Raw genomic sequence first — 17,278 nt, 5'->3', positions numbered from 1 at the left:
TAGCGTACCCTGATTGCATGTTAATTCCTTATTCATATGAAGAACAAGCAGTCACCAAACATTTATTTTTTTTACAAAAGTTCACAAAAAGGGACTAAAAAAAAGAAACCCACAAGCTTTACCAATCATATCAATTTTGTTTAAGAGAGGTGTACTGCCATATTCACCTGTCTGTAAAGCAGCTTACATAAGAAAGCTTGAAAAAATCTACCACTTTTATCAATATAAAACAAATGAATCAGTAAATATTTAAAATTTATGAGGCATTTCTATGTGAAAACAATCACACTAAATAAGCTGATTCAGGCAGTTCTAGGAAAAGCTTTAGCTGAAAACCTGGATTTACAATCTATCCTAAAAACAAGCAGAACACAGCACCAATCCAAGCATTAGCTCAATTAAAAAAAGGAAAAAAAATGAAATCCCTTCTCAGCTTAATAACTTGTTAGTTCTTGACAAGTGCAACAACACAACAATAAGCCAGTCAAAATGAGTTTTTAAAGCGAGGTTATGCCCTTCATGTTGTGTTATCACAGTGGCAGATCAAACTGCTGACTTGGACTCTTTCTGCCAGCAGTGCTGATGCTGCCTCTATGAAGCTACTGTCACAGAATAGTCATGGTACCTGCTCTTGCCTATAGAAAAGCACTAAATTGAACTCGAAGTAGTGTCTTTGTGATATCTTTTCAACAAGTCATGTCCCATTCAGCCTGCTAGTTTATCTCTGTCAGGCTGGGGGCCCAAGTGGTTTGCATGAGCTGTCAGGGACAGGTACACCAACCTGCTCAGTGCTAAGGAGGTAATGCATCTTTCGGGCTTGGTATTGCTTTTCCTTTTCCTTCTTTTCTAGGTCTTTCCTTTTCTCTTCATTTTCCTTCATTTCTGTGTACTTTTGGAGTTCACTCCTGCAATGAAATAAATCTGCTAATAGCATTACAACAATAAAAGATGTGCTAATGGTTTATTTTACTTTAACCCTTGTATAGCTTCATGGTGTTCTGCTGTTATGTATTAGCAGTACAGTGACACCACCGGAATGCAAAATTACAGTTAAATTCCTCAGCAGCAGCATTCTACATGGATATAACTGAAGAAATAGGATTAAAGTGATAAAAACTATGAATAGTATATTAGTTCATATTGCTTACTGTACTGAAGAATATGTCAACCTACATATTTCTATAGCCTGATAAAATAGTATTCTTCAATGTGCTTTTTTTTGCCTTCAAGCATTGTTTTAGTTTGAATGTCTCTAAGCAGAAGTTATAATTTAGTGATTTTGTTTCAAATGGTTGTAAAATAAAAGTGGTTCACATATTTCAGCCAAGGCCTAGCAACACCTCCTTCTGATCTGCAAACAGGGGAGACCTTATGGAATGAGAGAGGACAGCAGACACAGGGTAAGAGTTGGTATTCACTTCTAGATCCTTGAGCCTTTTGTAAGGCTGAGAATATAGGCAGAGAGAAGAACTGGATGTAAACCTTTTACGCTTGCAATGTCCTTGAAAGGAGTTTCCATAGCACTAGGCTTCTTGCACAGGTTACTTCCTACCCTGGTCTGACAGCAACGGTCCAGTCACCACAAAAAAACCAAAATGTAATTGCCTTATGAGCTACTCATGACCAAGGTTTGCAAACACACAGTGTCATCTAAATGGGTGGGTCCGTGTATTCAATAGGTTATGCAAAATTCTTTCATTGTAAAAGAAATAAGGAACTGTACCCAACGCTAGCTCTCAAAGAATGGAGAAAACTAATGATCTTAACTGAATGTTTAGAAGAAAACTTTAACAGAAAATGGGTGTAGATTTCCCCCTCAATGGCTTTTTTTCATAAAGCCAGGTTTGCCATAAATTACACAAACCGTGGAGTGAATTAATGTTCTATATGAAACAAAATTCCATGCTATTGTGCATAGTGCACATGTATGGAATTTTTTTGACCCAGTTAAAAAAGGTTAGTGTGATTAACAACTGTTATTTTTGTTACTAAGAAGTGGCTAGTTCAAAATAACCTGTGTGCCAAAGACACTGAGCATACTCAATCAGGCATTTAGATTGTTTAAAAGGTCATTAAATGAGTAAATTCTAGTTTTCATTTTTTTAAGCATGCATGTATATTATAAAACAAAAAGCAAAGAAAAAGATACTATTCACATATATGGATAACTCAAAAACTCCAGCAAAACAGATCATTTAGAGAGGTTCACATTAAGAGTCTCAGTTGTTTCAATGAGTAACAAATAAGACACTCCAGGACAAGGGTCAAATCCTGTCAAAATATGCACATGGATAAGTTTGCTGATATGAATAATCCCATGGGAAAGTCATACTGCTCCTGAAAGTGTTTTTGAGACTGTGACTCAGACTTTTTCTTCATATTTTAATTATCATAATATTAAATTAGCTCATCAAAATACGTGAAAGAGCAGTAATTGCTTTATAAGTACAAACACTATGAAATCACATTCTTAAATACAATTGCAATGAAGAATTTTTATTTGTTTGATGGTATCTTTCAAGTTTTTATCAACTAAAATAAGTACAATATTAAGTAATTAAATATGGTTTATTTAAAATGTAACAAAAATAGAATGAAAAGGAAATAAATTAAAGATCAGAAAAGATGTATAGGTCTGTTTCAATCTCTGGAAATATTTTTTGTTGCAGTTTACTGTTAAAGGCTGTAATACAATATTTCATACAAGGTTACTTATGAAGCACATTGACGTTTAAAAATCACCATGCTATGCTTTTGCAGCAGTGTAATTTTTTCCAACATAAGATTAAATTGCAAAATAAATGAATTACTTAGAGTGGCATGGCCCCCATTTTGCCACCCTTCTCTTGAAAATTGCTTATTAATATGAAAAAAGAAGTTGGAAAATAGCCTGTTTTACTTTATGCATAGCATTTTGGGGCCTCAAAGCCTGCAGAGCCGGACTAGCTGCACATTTTAGATTGTGTTGGCAAGCGGGGACGATGACCTTTCTGACCTGCATCTCAAGGCTATTATTAATCGCTAAGTAACCTGGTAAAGCCAAACAAATTTGTTTCCATTGAAAGGATCTCTATCTGTGTCTGGGAATTTGTGCTGTACCAAACAAACCTCATTAACTGTGTCCATTTTTGACAAAGAACTAGGAGTTGTAGAGACTGGCGACCTTTCTTTGTCCTTAAGGTACAGATTTCAGAGTCATCGCATGTAGGTACATCAACATTTTTACTTGGAAACTCTTTGTTCTATATCAATCAATCATAAACAAATGGATAAAGAGACAATGCATATAGTATCGACTTTGTTCTTTTATTTTATGCCACTTTACCTTCAAAATCAGAGTGTATGATCAGTGTTTTACATACTTAATACTATTTCTTGTTCCTTTTTGATTACAGAGCCCTCTATTCAGCTTTAGTACCACTATCTAGAACTGATGAAATGTCTATCAACATATTACTGCCGCTTATTCATGTTCTTATATACTCATGTACTTCTTCCCAACAACAGATACGGGAGCTCTATTATTTAGAACACAACTGGTGATGAAAACCCTCAAATAATGATAAAAATATAAATTTGTATTACAGATGTAATGATAGCGGGATGCAAAATGTTTCCCATTGTCATTTGTCTGAATTTACCAGATTACTTTGAATGAATGATTAATAATCATTGTTTCCTGAAATTAAATGAAGTCTAAAATGCTTGTTGAAGCTGAATGTAATTCATGATCTTTTCAAACAGTACTATCATCCAAATCATCATGATCCTTCCTGCTTATCACACATCCTTACCAATGCTGTACCATAATCTTTTTAAAAGCTTGAGGGATTTTTTTAAGCAGTTACAAATAATTTTTAACATACTTTGGCAGCCTACACATTTTGACAGTTGTGCTAAAATATTTCCATCCTGCGTTATACCGCTCTGCACAGTTGTACAGAACATGCAGATAATTCTGTCTCAGGGATAGTAGCTCCCAAGCTGATTGTCTCCTGAGAAGCAGTACAAAATCAGGAGTATGTAGTAGTCCAAACATTGCTTGACTGGGAAGCATAGATGCTTTAGCATAAACATAGATTTATTTTAAAGCTATTTGAACCTGAAACTTTCATCCCTTTTACCATACTTTCAAGAATTTCATAGGAGCAACAAAAGCAGAGAATCGAAAAGTAGTTGGATACGTGTATAATTTTTCACACATTAGCAGATTAATACTAACATGTTACACACCGTGCAGGTGGCTTCACTGTTACCATACACAATAATGTGTACAAGTGATACTGAAGACATTCCAAACACAGTTAGACTTCCAGACACCTTACATGTAAATGTGTTCATTGAGAAGTTTCATGCTCATGACCTTCTACATGTATGTCTTCCCAGAGAAAATAAATCCAAATTCCATTAAAGTAAATTGAAAAATTTTTGAAATTCAGTATCTTCAGATTAAACCCTTACACTGACTGCCAGCCTTCTCTTTGTCTACACATATCTTAGGTTGATTGAGCAATAATAAGCAATATTTTCATGGAACTGTGTGATATTATGAATACTAAATGTGATGCAAGATACTGTGTGGACTTTGGACCAAATTTGCTTCTGGATGAACTTTTCATGGTTCATTGTGAAGTGGGACAATTGAATACGCACAAATTGTTTGGCCTGTATTTTTAAAGCTTCATCAATTTTTTGGGAAAAAAAAAGAGTTCTGTAAATGCAAAACATGTTTTAGGTTAATTAATAATCTTGTTCTATTTTTATAAATGATTTGTCTGTAGCATGGCTCATAGTTGGAATAGTACTGCTTATTAAACTGTTAAAACTGAAAAAGTGGGTAATTTTTTTAGCACATAATCTTTTCATTACATTAAAGTTTATCTCAGTATATTAACAGCATCTGCTGCATCTTCCTGCAAACCTGGATTCCCATATAGGCTTAATCCAGAGTTCTCCCACACAGATTTTTATGGAATTTCTTTGTAGATTAAATATGTGTAAGTTTTGACAAACATAATGTCTTATCATGATCTAAAATTGTTCAACAAATCAGAAGAATGTCAAAATCTATTAGCACAGGCTTAGGATGCATTTTTATTTTGTTAAAACAATGAATATACTGGGTAACACAAAGTGTGTTTTACTTGTCATAGAGAATGTTTCATGTAATTGAAAATAGGCATAGGGTTACCAATATGTGTGCTCAAAGCCCAGAATTAAAAATTATCTTGTGTAGCAAATAGGTGAAGTAGCTATTGATTTGTAAATGATAAAATTATTGCTTTATACAATTTGAAAATAAAACATTTTCATATGACAAGGTAACTTATTGTTATTCTGATACTTCATTATGCAGTAAGCATATGCAGTATGCAGTGGTGTCGGTTCAAGATATGAGATGCAAATTCAGTTGACAGTGCTCCTGCTGTCTGTATAAAGGTTAAAAATACACATATAATATTGTTCCTGGCACTTTTGGAAAGGTCTTCAAGTGATTATTTCAGTAATATACAGATTTTAATAATTCTGCATAGAACTTCATCGTCTTACAAATTCATACTGACCTACATTTATTGAACTTTATCAAACTATTGCATTCTGTTTGCATTTTCACTGGCATTCTATGGTCCTTTGACCAGATAACCATAAAATTATAATATGAACTAAAGTAAAGGGCATCTGAGAAAATCAATAATTAGTATAGTTGCCTAGAGTACCCAGAAAGTGTATAAAGTTATTGTGATTTTAAACAATTCAGACCCCAAATCATAAAATTTCTGCTACACAGGCAGTAGGCAACCTTAGCATAAAAGAAGATAACCTAAATCGATTTTACCTTCCCAACTATATATCATCCTACCTCCTCAAATACAGAATATGGAATTGAAAATGAAATTAGTTGGACAATACTTCTGATACACCACTGCATGCCACTTGATTTCACATTACATTGGTGTAGGCGAGAATGCAATATGACCTGCCATGGTAATATCATTTGACTTAATCTATTATATTTGGGAAAAAATGAAATATATGTACAGACTAGCCTAGGATGTAAAAATAGTTTGGAGAGCTCTGTACTTTAAAGGCACAGTTTTAACAGAACATACATACTACATACTTAGCTACGTAACATCAGATAGCTTGATCATCCTCAACTTTTTCCTGACTTTTTGAATGAACCTGTTCAAATTTACTGAACAGACTACAGCAGCTCTGTAACCCCCTTACTCCTCTCTACCGTGATGTATACTTCTGTGTGTATCCTGACAGAATCCCTTGGCCAAACTGTTTGATCTCAAGTTGCAGTGAAACATGGTCTAAGAGGCAGTCAATTATTAGTTGTACAAGGTAATCTTACTGCCTAGGAGACCCATCACAAATGTGTGCCCAAAATTCTTACTAGTTTTAAATGTGAATGTTTATATCAACCCATTCAAAAACTTAATCACAACACTCCCTTCAAAATCTGGAAGAATGCTACTGCTCTGTCATTGCAGTGCAGTGAATAGGAAACTAATTTGACTCCTTAGGATGAAAAAACCAAAAATAAATAAAGCTAGTATGTAAGCATGCAAAAAACCCCTACAATTTCTATTCTTATTAATTTTACAGAAAGAAATTAATAACACTTTAACATCCCATTATAATTTGTGCATAGTAGAACATACTGTGCCCATCCTTCCTTAGTCACGTAGTGCACACTGCCAATGGAATTAAGTGACATACGAGTTCAAATGTCAAGGTCCACAATGTGATCAATATACTACGCAGGAAATGTGATGAACATAGCAGTGAAGGGCATACAGTGAATGAATACCTTGTGCAGATCAGGAGATCAGGACACAGCATGTACCAGACGATAGGAAGGAACAGACTGATACATCTTTCTTATCCTTCCAATTTCCACTGCTGCACAGTTACTCAAGAAAGTGCAACAGCTTTTCAAAATACTGATTGCAGAGCCAGTTTATAAATAAAAAGGGAGTATTTTCCCTAATCCATTGTACAGAACCTTTTTATTAAGTTTTCAATAACAACTCATACAGTGTATTTACTCACATCTATTTAAGAACTACTTTTTTGGTAATATATAATATTTTCAAATTTTTCCATTTTCTGGATATATGCAACTTATTGGTCAAAACATTTTTCCTTTGTGTGTATAATTCCTTAAAATGAATTTACTTGATACTCCATTTGCAGCACAGAATTCTGTGAAGTTAAAAATATTTTTTGTAAAAAGCCCAATTTAAATGATGTTTTGTTACTTAACTATTTTGATTTCATTAAACTGCAAAACCCACCCTTTACGGATGTGCATAAGAGTAACTACAACACCGAAGCTTCTGTTGACTGAGGAACTGGATGCAAGTACAGTGGTTCAAGATTATTTATGCTCAGGTCTATACTAGTAAAGCTGACCATAGCAGGAAAAATATTTTTACTCCATGTCTGTTTGCTATTTACACCTCCATGGAAAATCAGCCTTACTGATTAGCTTAAACAGTGAAATTAGTATTTGTGGTAACAAAGCTGATCTGGCCCAGAACGGATAACAGAGCCCTAACACAAATTATGCTGATAGCAATTTAGCAGCAGTGATCATTTCTAGCACAGTGTCACTGCTAAGCTGCTCGGACAGCAGTCCTGTTCTTAATTTTTCCAGCAACATATAAAGAGGATGTCTACCACGGCCAAATACCATTGAAAGTTTTCTACTGAATGTCATGTAAAGTATCTGTTATCTTTTGGCACTGCAATTCCCAGAAGACTATATATGCTACCATCTGCGCAGTAATAACTAGAGGAAAGCACACTGCTATGTTTTGCTACAGTTAAGCTGTTCCCAGTACTAGAATGAGCTCATTTAAGCTAACTGTTATCTCTCTGCTGCAGTGCAGGACAATGTAGACATATCTGTATTCCTTTTACTTTAATATATGGTACTTGGCAACATTTACAATATTCAACATTATGTGATTTAGAAAGCAAACATGACATTATAACTTCTAAAGGTCATCAGCTAAGTTGATTTTCCTTCTCAGGGTGTTATGAAACAGTTTGACTGAGACCTACTCCCTAACTCACATTTTTCACTTACTTTCATGTAAAAGTCTGCATATGTTTCCAAATAAAATGGTATGCTTCGTCCACATTAATCAGGTTTTACAATGGCAAGGCAGGCAGAGTTTTTATGTATTGACCCATTACGTATAGCTGAGCACTAATGCCAAATCTCACAACTTCGTAGTAATTTTCACGGTACCTGATGGTTTTCTCAAATTCTGTATTCATGGAATGGTGTTACCACTTGAGCGTCTATGATGTCATTTTTAATGAAGCATAAAACATTATGAAAGACACAGCAAATTAGTACATCTTTTATATAGCAAATGCAATTATTTTGGGAGAGATCTGACGCATTTTTAAATACTGCAGTGCTACTTGTAAGTATGTGATTTCACAGAAGTGGCTAATTGCCAAACTAAAATTATCAACTAGATCCCAATTTTCAGAAGTGCTAGGAAATCTTATCTCTTACTGTCTTGAAAACTTTGAAGGCATCAATAACCCAAAAAAATCAGGCTTTTTTTAGGATGGCATGCAAGAAATTACACTCAGAATTAAAGTTTATTCTCTGAAATTTGGGTTCTACCGTATAAACCAGGCTACATTAAATTATAGATTTAGGTATCCAATTCTTCATGCCTAAGGAATACATCCAACATTTAGATTCTATTGCCTACACCTGAGCATTTAACTTTCTGATTTGAGTACTAGATCCCTTCTTGAGTAGCCAAGCACAATGCTAGATGGTGGAGAGGCTGCCCACCCCCAAATACAAGTAAGCTTATGAGTGCTGCATCATTTTGTGTGTCATGTAAGCTGAAAGATCAAAACATTTGCAATCAGCTAGTTAATTGGACAAGAATAGCCTGCTTGAGGAAAAGAGGTGGCAGATGTTGCTTTCTTGAAATACTTTGTTGTGTGGATTCGGTTTGAAGGCAGTAGGAACTATGAAGTTCAAGGTAAAACATTGTGATTTAGCCTCACTGTCAAGGATAAACAACTTAATGCATTCATGTAATTATCCCTACAAGGTGAAGAGTCTGAAGAATTTCAAAAGGGGATAATAATAAGTAAAAGTTGTGCACTGCTTTAAAAAAATCATGCACGCAGTATGGGGGACTATAGCTTTTAAAGGGGTTATTCCTAGTAGCATTCAGAGAGATGAAGCTTTTTTTATGATACTGTGATGAAAAGGTATATAAATCAATGCATAAACTGACAACACATTAGAAGGAATTATTTTTTTTTTAATTTCTTACACACCTTAACTGTGTGGAGTTCTGATGCTGACAGTATTTTAAAAGATGATTGAAAGTGTCCAAAATGGTCACTAAAATTATTTTAAGCAGAGAGACATCTTGCAATGACCTCCATTGCTTAAGTTTGGTACAACGAAAACTAAAAGATAGCTAGATTCATGTATGGATTCTGAATAATAAAGGAGTTTTCAGTCTAGCAGAGGAGGACATAACAAGAAGCAACGGTTCAAAGATAAAATGAAACTATTTCAATGGGGAAATATGGGACATACTTTGAACACCAAAGGTAATTAACTCCTATAGTAGAATAAAAAGGGTATTTTCTATCTTTTTATGTTCTTAAATCAAGACTAGGTTGTTCAGCCAAAATTTAATTGGCTTTTTACAGATATTGTTATATCTGTAATTTTTTATTGATAAATATTATATCGGTGATAGATCTGAAGTCAGACTAGACCATCTGATTCAGAATAACATTATTTTGAGTATCATAGAACAAAAAAACCAACACTGTTTTTTTCATTCCTCATTACTCTTCTAGACTGTAAAAATAGAAGACAATTAGTTTTTCCATTCTCTTCTCTGAGTCAGTAATTAAGAGAACTAACTCGTCTTAGATAACAGAAGGGTCTATTTATAATGGTCTAGAAAGTTAAAAAAATAATTAAATGGGACTATGAGTTCTTTCTTATTCTTAAACCCCTTTTTTTCATTTCAGACATTTTTCTTTTAAAACAAAAAGAGAAGTGGTTATGAGAGACTGTGTGATGCTTTGCATCTCATGCAATTCCATGACACTTCATGGGATATTACAAGATACATCAATATAAAGGGAAGGACCATAACTTTCCACCATTAAAAAATCTGAAATGTCAAGGAAAGATCAATAAGCCTTCAAATACTCAAGTCAAAAATCAGATCATGAACTTGCAAAAATGCAAGGCATATATACCACACTTCTAATAACAAAACACAACAGTAGTGCGGCTCTTTTTAAAGATCTTCACCACTGTAGTCGCTATTTCTCCCTCATAAATGGGAAATGAGAAAGGCAGTCTAGCCTCAAAAGACTTCCATTAGATAAGGCAGTGCCAAAGAACACTTACTTAGTTTGGTTTGCCTTAAGATTCCTGCTGTCTCTGAGCATTTTGCTAAACTGAGGTAAGCTACTTACTTAATAAGGAGTTACAAAGTGTGTGAGCAGCTAATGGCAATTTTCTAGTTGCACTCAAACACTGTATCTTACATTATGATAAAAACCCCTTGTGTTAAATCAAACGGACTGTTGTGCATTAATTCAAAAAAATTTGACACATGTATTTTGATTTTCTTTTGTTTCTTTGGAGAACTCAAGAATAGGCAACATTCCAGCACATTCTGGAAAAACTGCATGTGTAAATTAAGTACTCACTGATGTGTCTGCAGATATACCCACATATGAGCTGGAATATTTGGATAGTATAGAGCAAGCTTAGTTACATAATCGTTTGTATACAAATTGCTTCTACAAATAAAAGAAATATCTAATCTTCTAATGTAACACATAAATTTGTGCATTGAAATTTTATGCTTCATTATTAAACTGAAAATTGCACACCAAAAAGAACTATCACCTCGTTTTAATGACAAAAGAACTGCTTTAAGTGAGTTGAATAAATGGCACATAAAATTTGTCATAATTCTAATGACCTAAACAGCTGAAATGACTGGTTCTCCAAAAGGCACATGAAAAATATTTATATAGTTTTTCATGAGTCTTTAGTCTTCAAGTGCTACAGCTCTTCCTTGATAACCTAGTATAGCCTGTATATAGATGGCCTGTCATGTCTCTACAATTAGATAAAACAGAACTGCTATAATGTAATCAGTTACAACCTGAAAATTATATTTTGAAAATCAGGTTTATTAATATGTAATCTTTAGGTAATCATATTTATCCTCCTAATTTACACAATATTTATGATACTCTACATGTCCTTGAAATAGGGAACAGGGACACTACACTATGAAAAAGTGGCCTAGCTGCTGGAGTTCATAAATTTTGTTCAGCTTTGGATGAGTTCAAAGAATTGCCATGTAAGAAAAGCCTTACAGAGGGAATTTATCTGATTATGGCAGTAATAATTACCCAGCTGTTTATTGCAGATAGAGAAATAATTCATGTAGGCAATAGGCCGTGGTGGCAATGACACTCTGCATTTAGTAAATATGCAAACTGTTCACTTCTAATTAACCAAGCTAGAGGATGCCCTTATTAAATGTATAAACTAAAAGTGCCTTCCTGACAAGTGATGAATTGTTACATTGCACAAACTCTTGCCACAGAATTACTGGAGTGAACTTGGGGCTTAACTTCATTAAGAGATCTTGTGGGATAGTTAAATGAGGATGGACAGCATAACAAGACCTACCTGACAGTCAATGATATGTTAGGGCTTAACGGAACTGTACCGCTTCCCCTTTTCTACTTATTTCACAGTGAAGATCCTGCTTCAGACAAAATATAAGACTGTGAAATCTGTCTATATAAGACAATATATAATGCTAAGATTAGTTAGTCTTTATCTGCAGAAAAAAAATTTATTAGCTGTCAATAATTCTAACTGACCTATTTAAAAATAAAAAATCTATTCAGACACTACAGTGCCTTCAAAGCTCACAGGTATAACTGTTTTTATATATAGATATAGATATAGATATATATAATGCTATGTTGTCACACCTGTTCTATTCCACCTTCACCAAAAGTAATCAGCTACACCAGGCTATTTTGTTCAATGAGGGAATGCAAGGATCTCAAATTTCTTTCTACTCACTCAGATTAAAAATTTTCCTTTGGATACCAGTAAAATAAAGCATAATGTTTAAACAGTTACTCCTAATGGTGTGTTTAGTGCTATACAAAAATACATGAGAAAATACAGCCTTCGATCTTTAAAGATTACAATCTAATCAGTTACTTATTTTAAATATGATATTCATGTGTATCTGCAAAAGTTGTTCTACATTACACAGAGCTAGCTGAAAACATGGCCAAGATTGTTTTCACCACTTGCTCAAGACAGACATGTATAGAAAGAATAAAGCACTTGAGGTATGTCTAGCTGAATCTGCATTGGAAATTCAGCTTACTGTGTAATCGTAACGGTTCCTACCTTAGCCTCACTGCATTCAGAAAGTGCTTTCCTATGGAGTTAAAACAGGGTATTGCCTGCTTTATAGCTTTACCCAATCCATTACAATTTCATGGACAAACTAAAAAGACAAAAAGTCCATCTAAAATGTCTTGGTTTGTAAAATTCATTATTAAAAGCCTACAGGTATATAAGCATATATGCCGTATACAAGCATATATGTAAATGAAACTGTATTAATATGTAGGAAAAGACCTAAAAATGGACTGACTTGTCAAAGAGGGTTTTTATGCTCGGAACATGTGAAGAAAGCTGGATTTATGGACAACATGTTTAAGAAGGAACAACCATCACAAAATACATAACTGTAGGGAATATTTTAACCAGATGTGAATCCCTTTAAGCTGGTCTAACTCCCACTTAATATGACCATCTTAATATTGTTCAGTGGGAACTAGGTCAAATCACAGAGAAGAATGAAATAATGCGTTTTTTAAGTCTTACTCATCCTAACAACATCACGTTTGGAGCTATGGAAGTACTCTGGGATCCTCAGTGGATTACAGCTCTGTTTCCTACAAGATCCAGCAGTTATATCTAAACTCCTCTGGAAAAGGCACAGATGTGTCAGATTATGTGCCCTACCACTCAAAATTTAAATAAAAGAAAGCATATTTGGCACTTGCTTCTATTTCTGTCGCTCCCAAAGAAAGCCAACAGGATAAGTTTACATTCAGAAAATTCTAATTACAGGTAAATAAGTTAAAAAGCTTAATGTATTTCCTCTAGATATCTTTGAAGACAAGGAAAAGAAGATGGTTGAAGATAAATTAGTTAATTAAACATCAAGTGAAAGACAACATTACAAAAATGAGGGTTTTATTGTTGCAAGAATTCCAAGGAGCTGTCTGAAAGGATTTGGCACTAATTGAAAATAGACTACAGAATCAATTGCTTCTGCAGTCAATGAGGAGGAACATTTTAATTGAATTATAAGACAATATATACATTCTTCAAAACACTTTGACACTTGAGAAAATGGCCAGCACCTGGACTTATCTTTACCAGAAAGGAACAGAGAGATGGAGGCTGAGAAAGTTCTCCTCATATTACTATGACAACAGATGATTAATTTCAAGACCTCTTCATGGAAAACAGCAATACCTCAGAAGCTTTAAGAAGCAAAGTACTTCTGGTAAAAGTAAATAGACCTTAGTATTGCTCTAGTAATTAAGAATAAGCTACATACTTTTACTTTTTTCAGTACTACATGCTCGGGCATATTTGCAGAAAAGCTAAACACTGGATTAGATCACCAGCAACATGTAACAGTACTGTATTTCACTGTTCATTAAGATTATAAAAAACCAGACTGCACAAAGGCATTGTGAATGTACATATTGCCTAGGAAGTGATTTTATCACTTTGCATTTTCTATTTCCCTGACATTTCTTAAAGACCAAAAAGCTTTAATGATGACTGTGATACTAAACCTGCTGATGGAACTTGGATTAAAGTCACACTCTTCAGGGCCACTCACTACTAAAGCCAACAACAATGGAAAAAAGAATTTGGCATCAATCTTTTAAGTGTGTGAGATTCATGATTTATGATCATAACAGTATTTATGCACACTATGATGCTTGCTAAAGCTAGACTCAGGTCATAGTTTGCTACCTTTAAGTCAGTGTGTGTTCATTAACCAAGAAAGCTGCCTGGATTGCACAACAACCCCAATACCAGTACTTCGCCACTGCTTTCTTGGCTTTCTGGTACTGCTGTCTTACTGAGTTCTGCACCTAGGGAAAAATTTAAATGGTGCCATTCATCAATAAAAGGAGCACTACATCCCAAAATCTTATCTCCACTTGCACACCTGACATACAGCAAAGTTGCTTTACTGTAGTTTAAAGGCCAGCCTGTAGATAACCTTAGTCAAAGAACCGCAAGTTAATCACACAGTTGGGCAACTGACATCATCCATAAATTCTTCTGATATAATGGCACCAGCATGCTAATTTATGTGAAGTGATGTCCATTTGCTTATCATGGATTAGAAACTGTTTCACATAAAACAAAATTCTAATGCATCATATGGAGTTATAGCCTATGCTAATTGCTTTTGGCATATTTCCCCTTGTAACCATTCTGCCAGCTCTTACAGATGTTAAAGGCAGCTTTAAGAATGTTTCAAAACAAGATATTTCCCCTTAAAATTAAATACGCTAACTTCACTGAAAAGTAATGGAAATTATTTTAACACATGCATTTATATAAACAAGCACCCAACAAATCCATACTAAGAATACAGTGTGGGGGGGTATTTATTCTAATACAAATGGATGTTATAGAAGAAGTTTTATTACTAAAATCTAAATAACACAATTTTGTAAAATAAATATTTAAAAACAGGTTTCCTACTTGGTTGGTTTAGAACTTCCTAAATCTTGTAGGAAAACCAGAATTCAGGACTAATGAACCCATTTCACCATTACACTGAGGCTAAACTGTACAAATGTCAAGAAAAATCTGAGTATGTCCTTATGTAGATGGAGTTCAGGGTTCAAAGTCATTCTGCGGACATCTGTCTAGGGATTCTTTGAATCACTTCTCAACTTAACTACTATAGACTCTACAGGGGACACCAGCAGATGCCACACCTGTTGGTTCTGTAGCAGTGGGAGGTAACGGGAATGCTGGAGGAAAGCCCACACGCTCTTCAGTCAGTCTGGGAGCTAAACTGACAGTTCATACAAAAACAGTGCCATAAGTTAGGATAAGAAGTCTGCTAAGTGAGTGGAAACTCACACATAACATGACTATTATTATTTAATTATATTTTAGGTCAATTTCTGTTAAATCAATTTCTGTTAAACTTAATTACATCCCTCTATGGCTTTAAACTGGGGCAGCTTCTATTAAGTTTACTTTCTCCTGGGGTTTTCACAGTAAAGCAAATGATAAAGGTCTGGCTACTAAATGAGGGCAGCTATTAAATAAGGACGGCTTGTATTAAAGCTGAATGGTAAAGATGTGGCTACTGGTTAAGAAAACCCCTTAGTAAGGGATGTGTCTTGTATTTAAGAAAAATAGGGTGAATGAGGAGAGAGCGGGAAACAAACTATGTTCAATAACTCCTACAACATACTCATAAGAAACTAACAGAATGACCAAAGTTTCATGGCAATTTCCTTTGAAGTTTCTCTTAGAAACAGGTGAGTGGTAATTTGATAGCTCCTTAATGAAAGGGAAGAAAATACAGCACAACTCCCAATTCTGGAGACCAAGAGGTAAAAACATATCTCAGAAGGACTTGCAATGTGATTTGAAGTAGTTGATAAATAAAAGATCTGTCAGCATTATTCTAGAAGGTAATACTGAGAACCATACATACCCTACACAGAATTACATCATAATTCCAGAAAGAATACAATTTAAATAAACTTTTGAAATTATAAACTTCTAGTGTGTATTTTGTTGGGGGGGTGGTTGTGGTTTTTTGGAGGGTGGGGTGTTATACCACCCTGGAGTTCCTCAAAGCAGTTTCTGTTTTACTGTGGTTGTATTGCCATTTGTGAACAAAATTGGTTCTTTACTAAAACTGACACTGCATTAATGCATATATTCTGATGAATACAGCTGTAAGAAAAATAAGAAAAAAATGTATTACTTCATGTATCATGTTGCATTGTTTCATGGTGTTCTAGATTGTGAAACAAAGCCAGACGAATCTGAGTGCACAAGTATATTAGTGGCTCTGTCCACTAACATGCAAATTTCCATAGTGCTGATGCTGGAATAAAACCCAGCATCTCATAAATGCACTCTATTCAGGCAATTCCTGGTGTTTTTTACAATGCACAATTGCAATAATTTCATACATGTAAAAATGTTTATGGACAATGAGCTTGTATACTCCCACATTTGATGTCATGGCTGATGAAAATATAGAGAGAATCTCTCCTCCACCTTGTTCACTATTCCTATAAAGAAACACAATAAGCCACCTTGGGGCCAAAGTAGTTGGCAGCAACTTAGCCCAATGATAGGAAAAATCTGTTTGGCTGAGGGTCTTCACCTGATCTTCACTAAACATCTGTTAGATTTCATGCGAAGAATGTTGAAGATAATATACATATTAGTTTTCAAACATACCCCAGTATAAAGAGATTACTACAGTGATTCTTGACTGCACTTGAGAACTGATGCCTTTTTAAAAATTAAATTATATGATCCATTTGACCAAATTTGCACAAAAACTAATTTTAAACTTTTTAAAATCCAAAACATGGAATTTTTCACCTGAAACACATACATTTCTGTGAACTCATGAAGACAGAACTCAAATTAGCAGAGTATCAATATATCAGTTGCCAGGTAAGAGCTCACACAGACACTTGGACACATTTTGATATACCTGAGTCATAGTGCTCACCTTACCTGTTAAAGAAAAACATCACAAAATTATTTCTTGATTAAATACCTACTTGATGCATAGGTTTAAAGTTTTTTAATGACCTGGAAACAATACCAGGGAATTTGATGAACATGGCAAAGTACTGAAAGGCAAATCATTTTTGTAGTCCTCCAAAGTTAGATGTACACAACAGAGATCTATTGTGGGTATGGGGAAATAAAATGCAAAGCTCTAATCAATTTCTGTTCAGTACAGCCGGAATACCACTTGCTATCTTCTTCTATTCACACACATCAAAAGTCAACCTAACTGACAAATTATGAGTCTTGTTGCAGGCTTAGTCAGGGAATGGAGAAGAGCAACAGAACTATTATGAACAGAGAAGCAGGTTGTGT

The 17,278-nt window shown here is 34.5% G+C and overlaps 1 protein-coding gene across 4 annotated transcripts in view; it reads right to left on the bottom strand.

Moving 5' to 3' along the window:
• The window catches only part of SPATA17 (spermatogenesis associated 17), an 89,706-nt gene that overhangs the window by 53,614 nt on the left and 18,814 nt on the right, over window positions 1-17,278 (bottom strand). For all 4 annotated transcript variants that reach the window (XM_037405499.1, XM_037405501.1, XM_037405502.1 and 1 more), the window contains one exon: window positions 782-905. In XM_037405499.1, the coding sequence (XP_037261396.1) occupies window positions 782-905 (124 nt within the window). The remainder of the gene's footprint in view (window positions 1-781; window positions 906-17,278) is intronic.

This window comes from Falco rusticolus, chromosome 12, assembly GCF_015220075.1.
Source record: "Falco rusticolus isolate bFalRus1 chromosome 12, bFalRus1.pri, whole genome shotgun sequence".
NCBI classification, from domain to species: Eukaryota; Metazoa; Chordata; class Aves; order Falconiformes; family Falconidae; genus Falco; species Falco rusticolus.
This window is presented reverse-complemented; position numbering and strand designations above follow the sequence as displayed.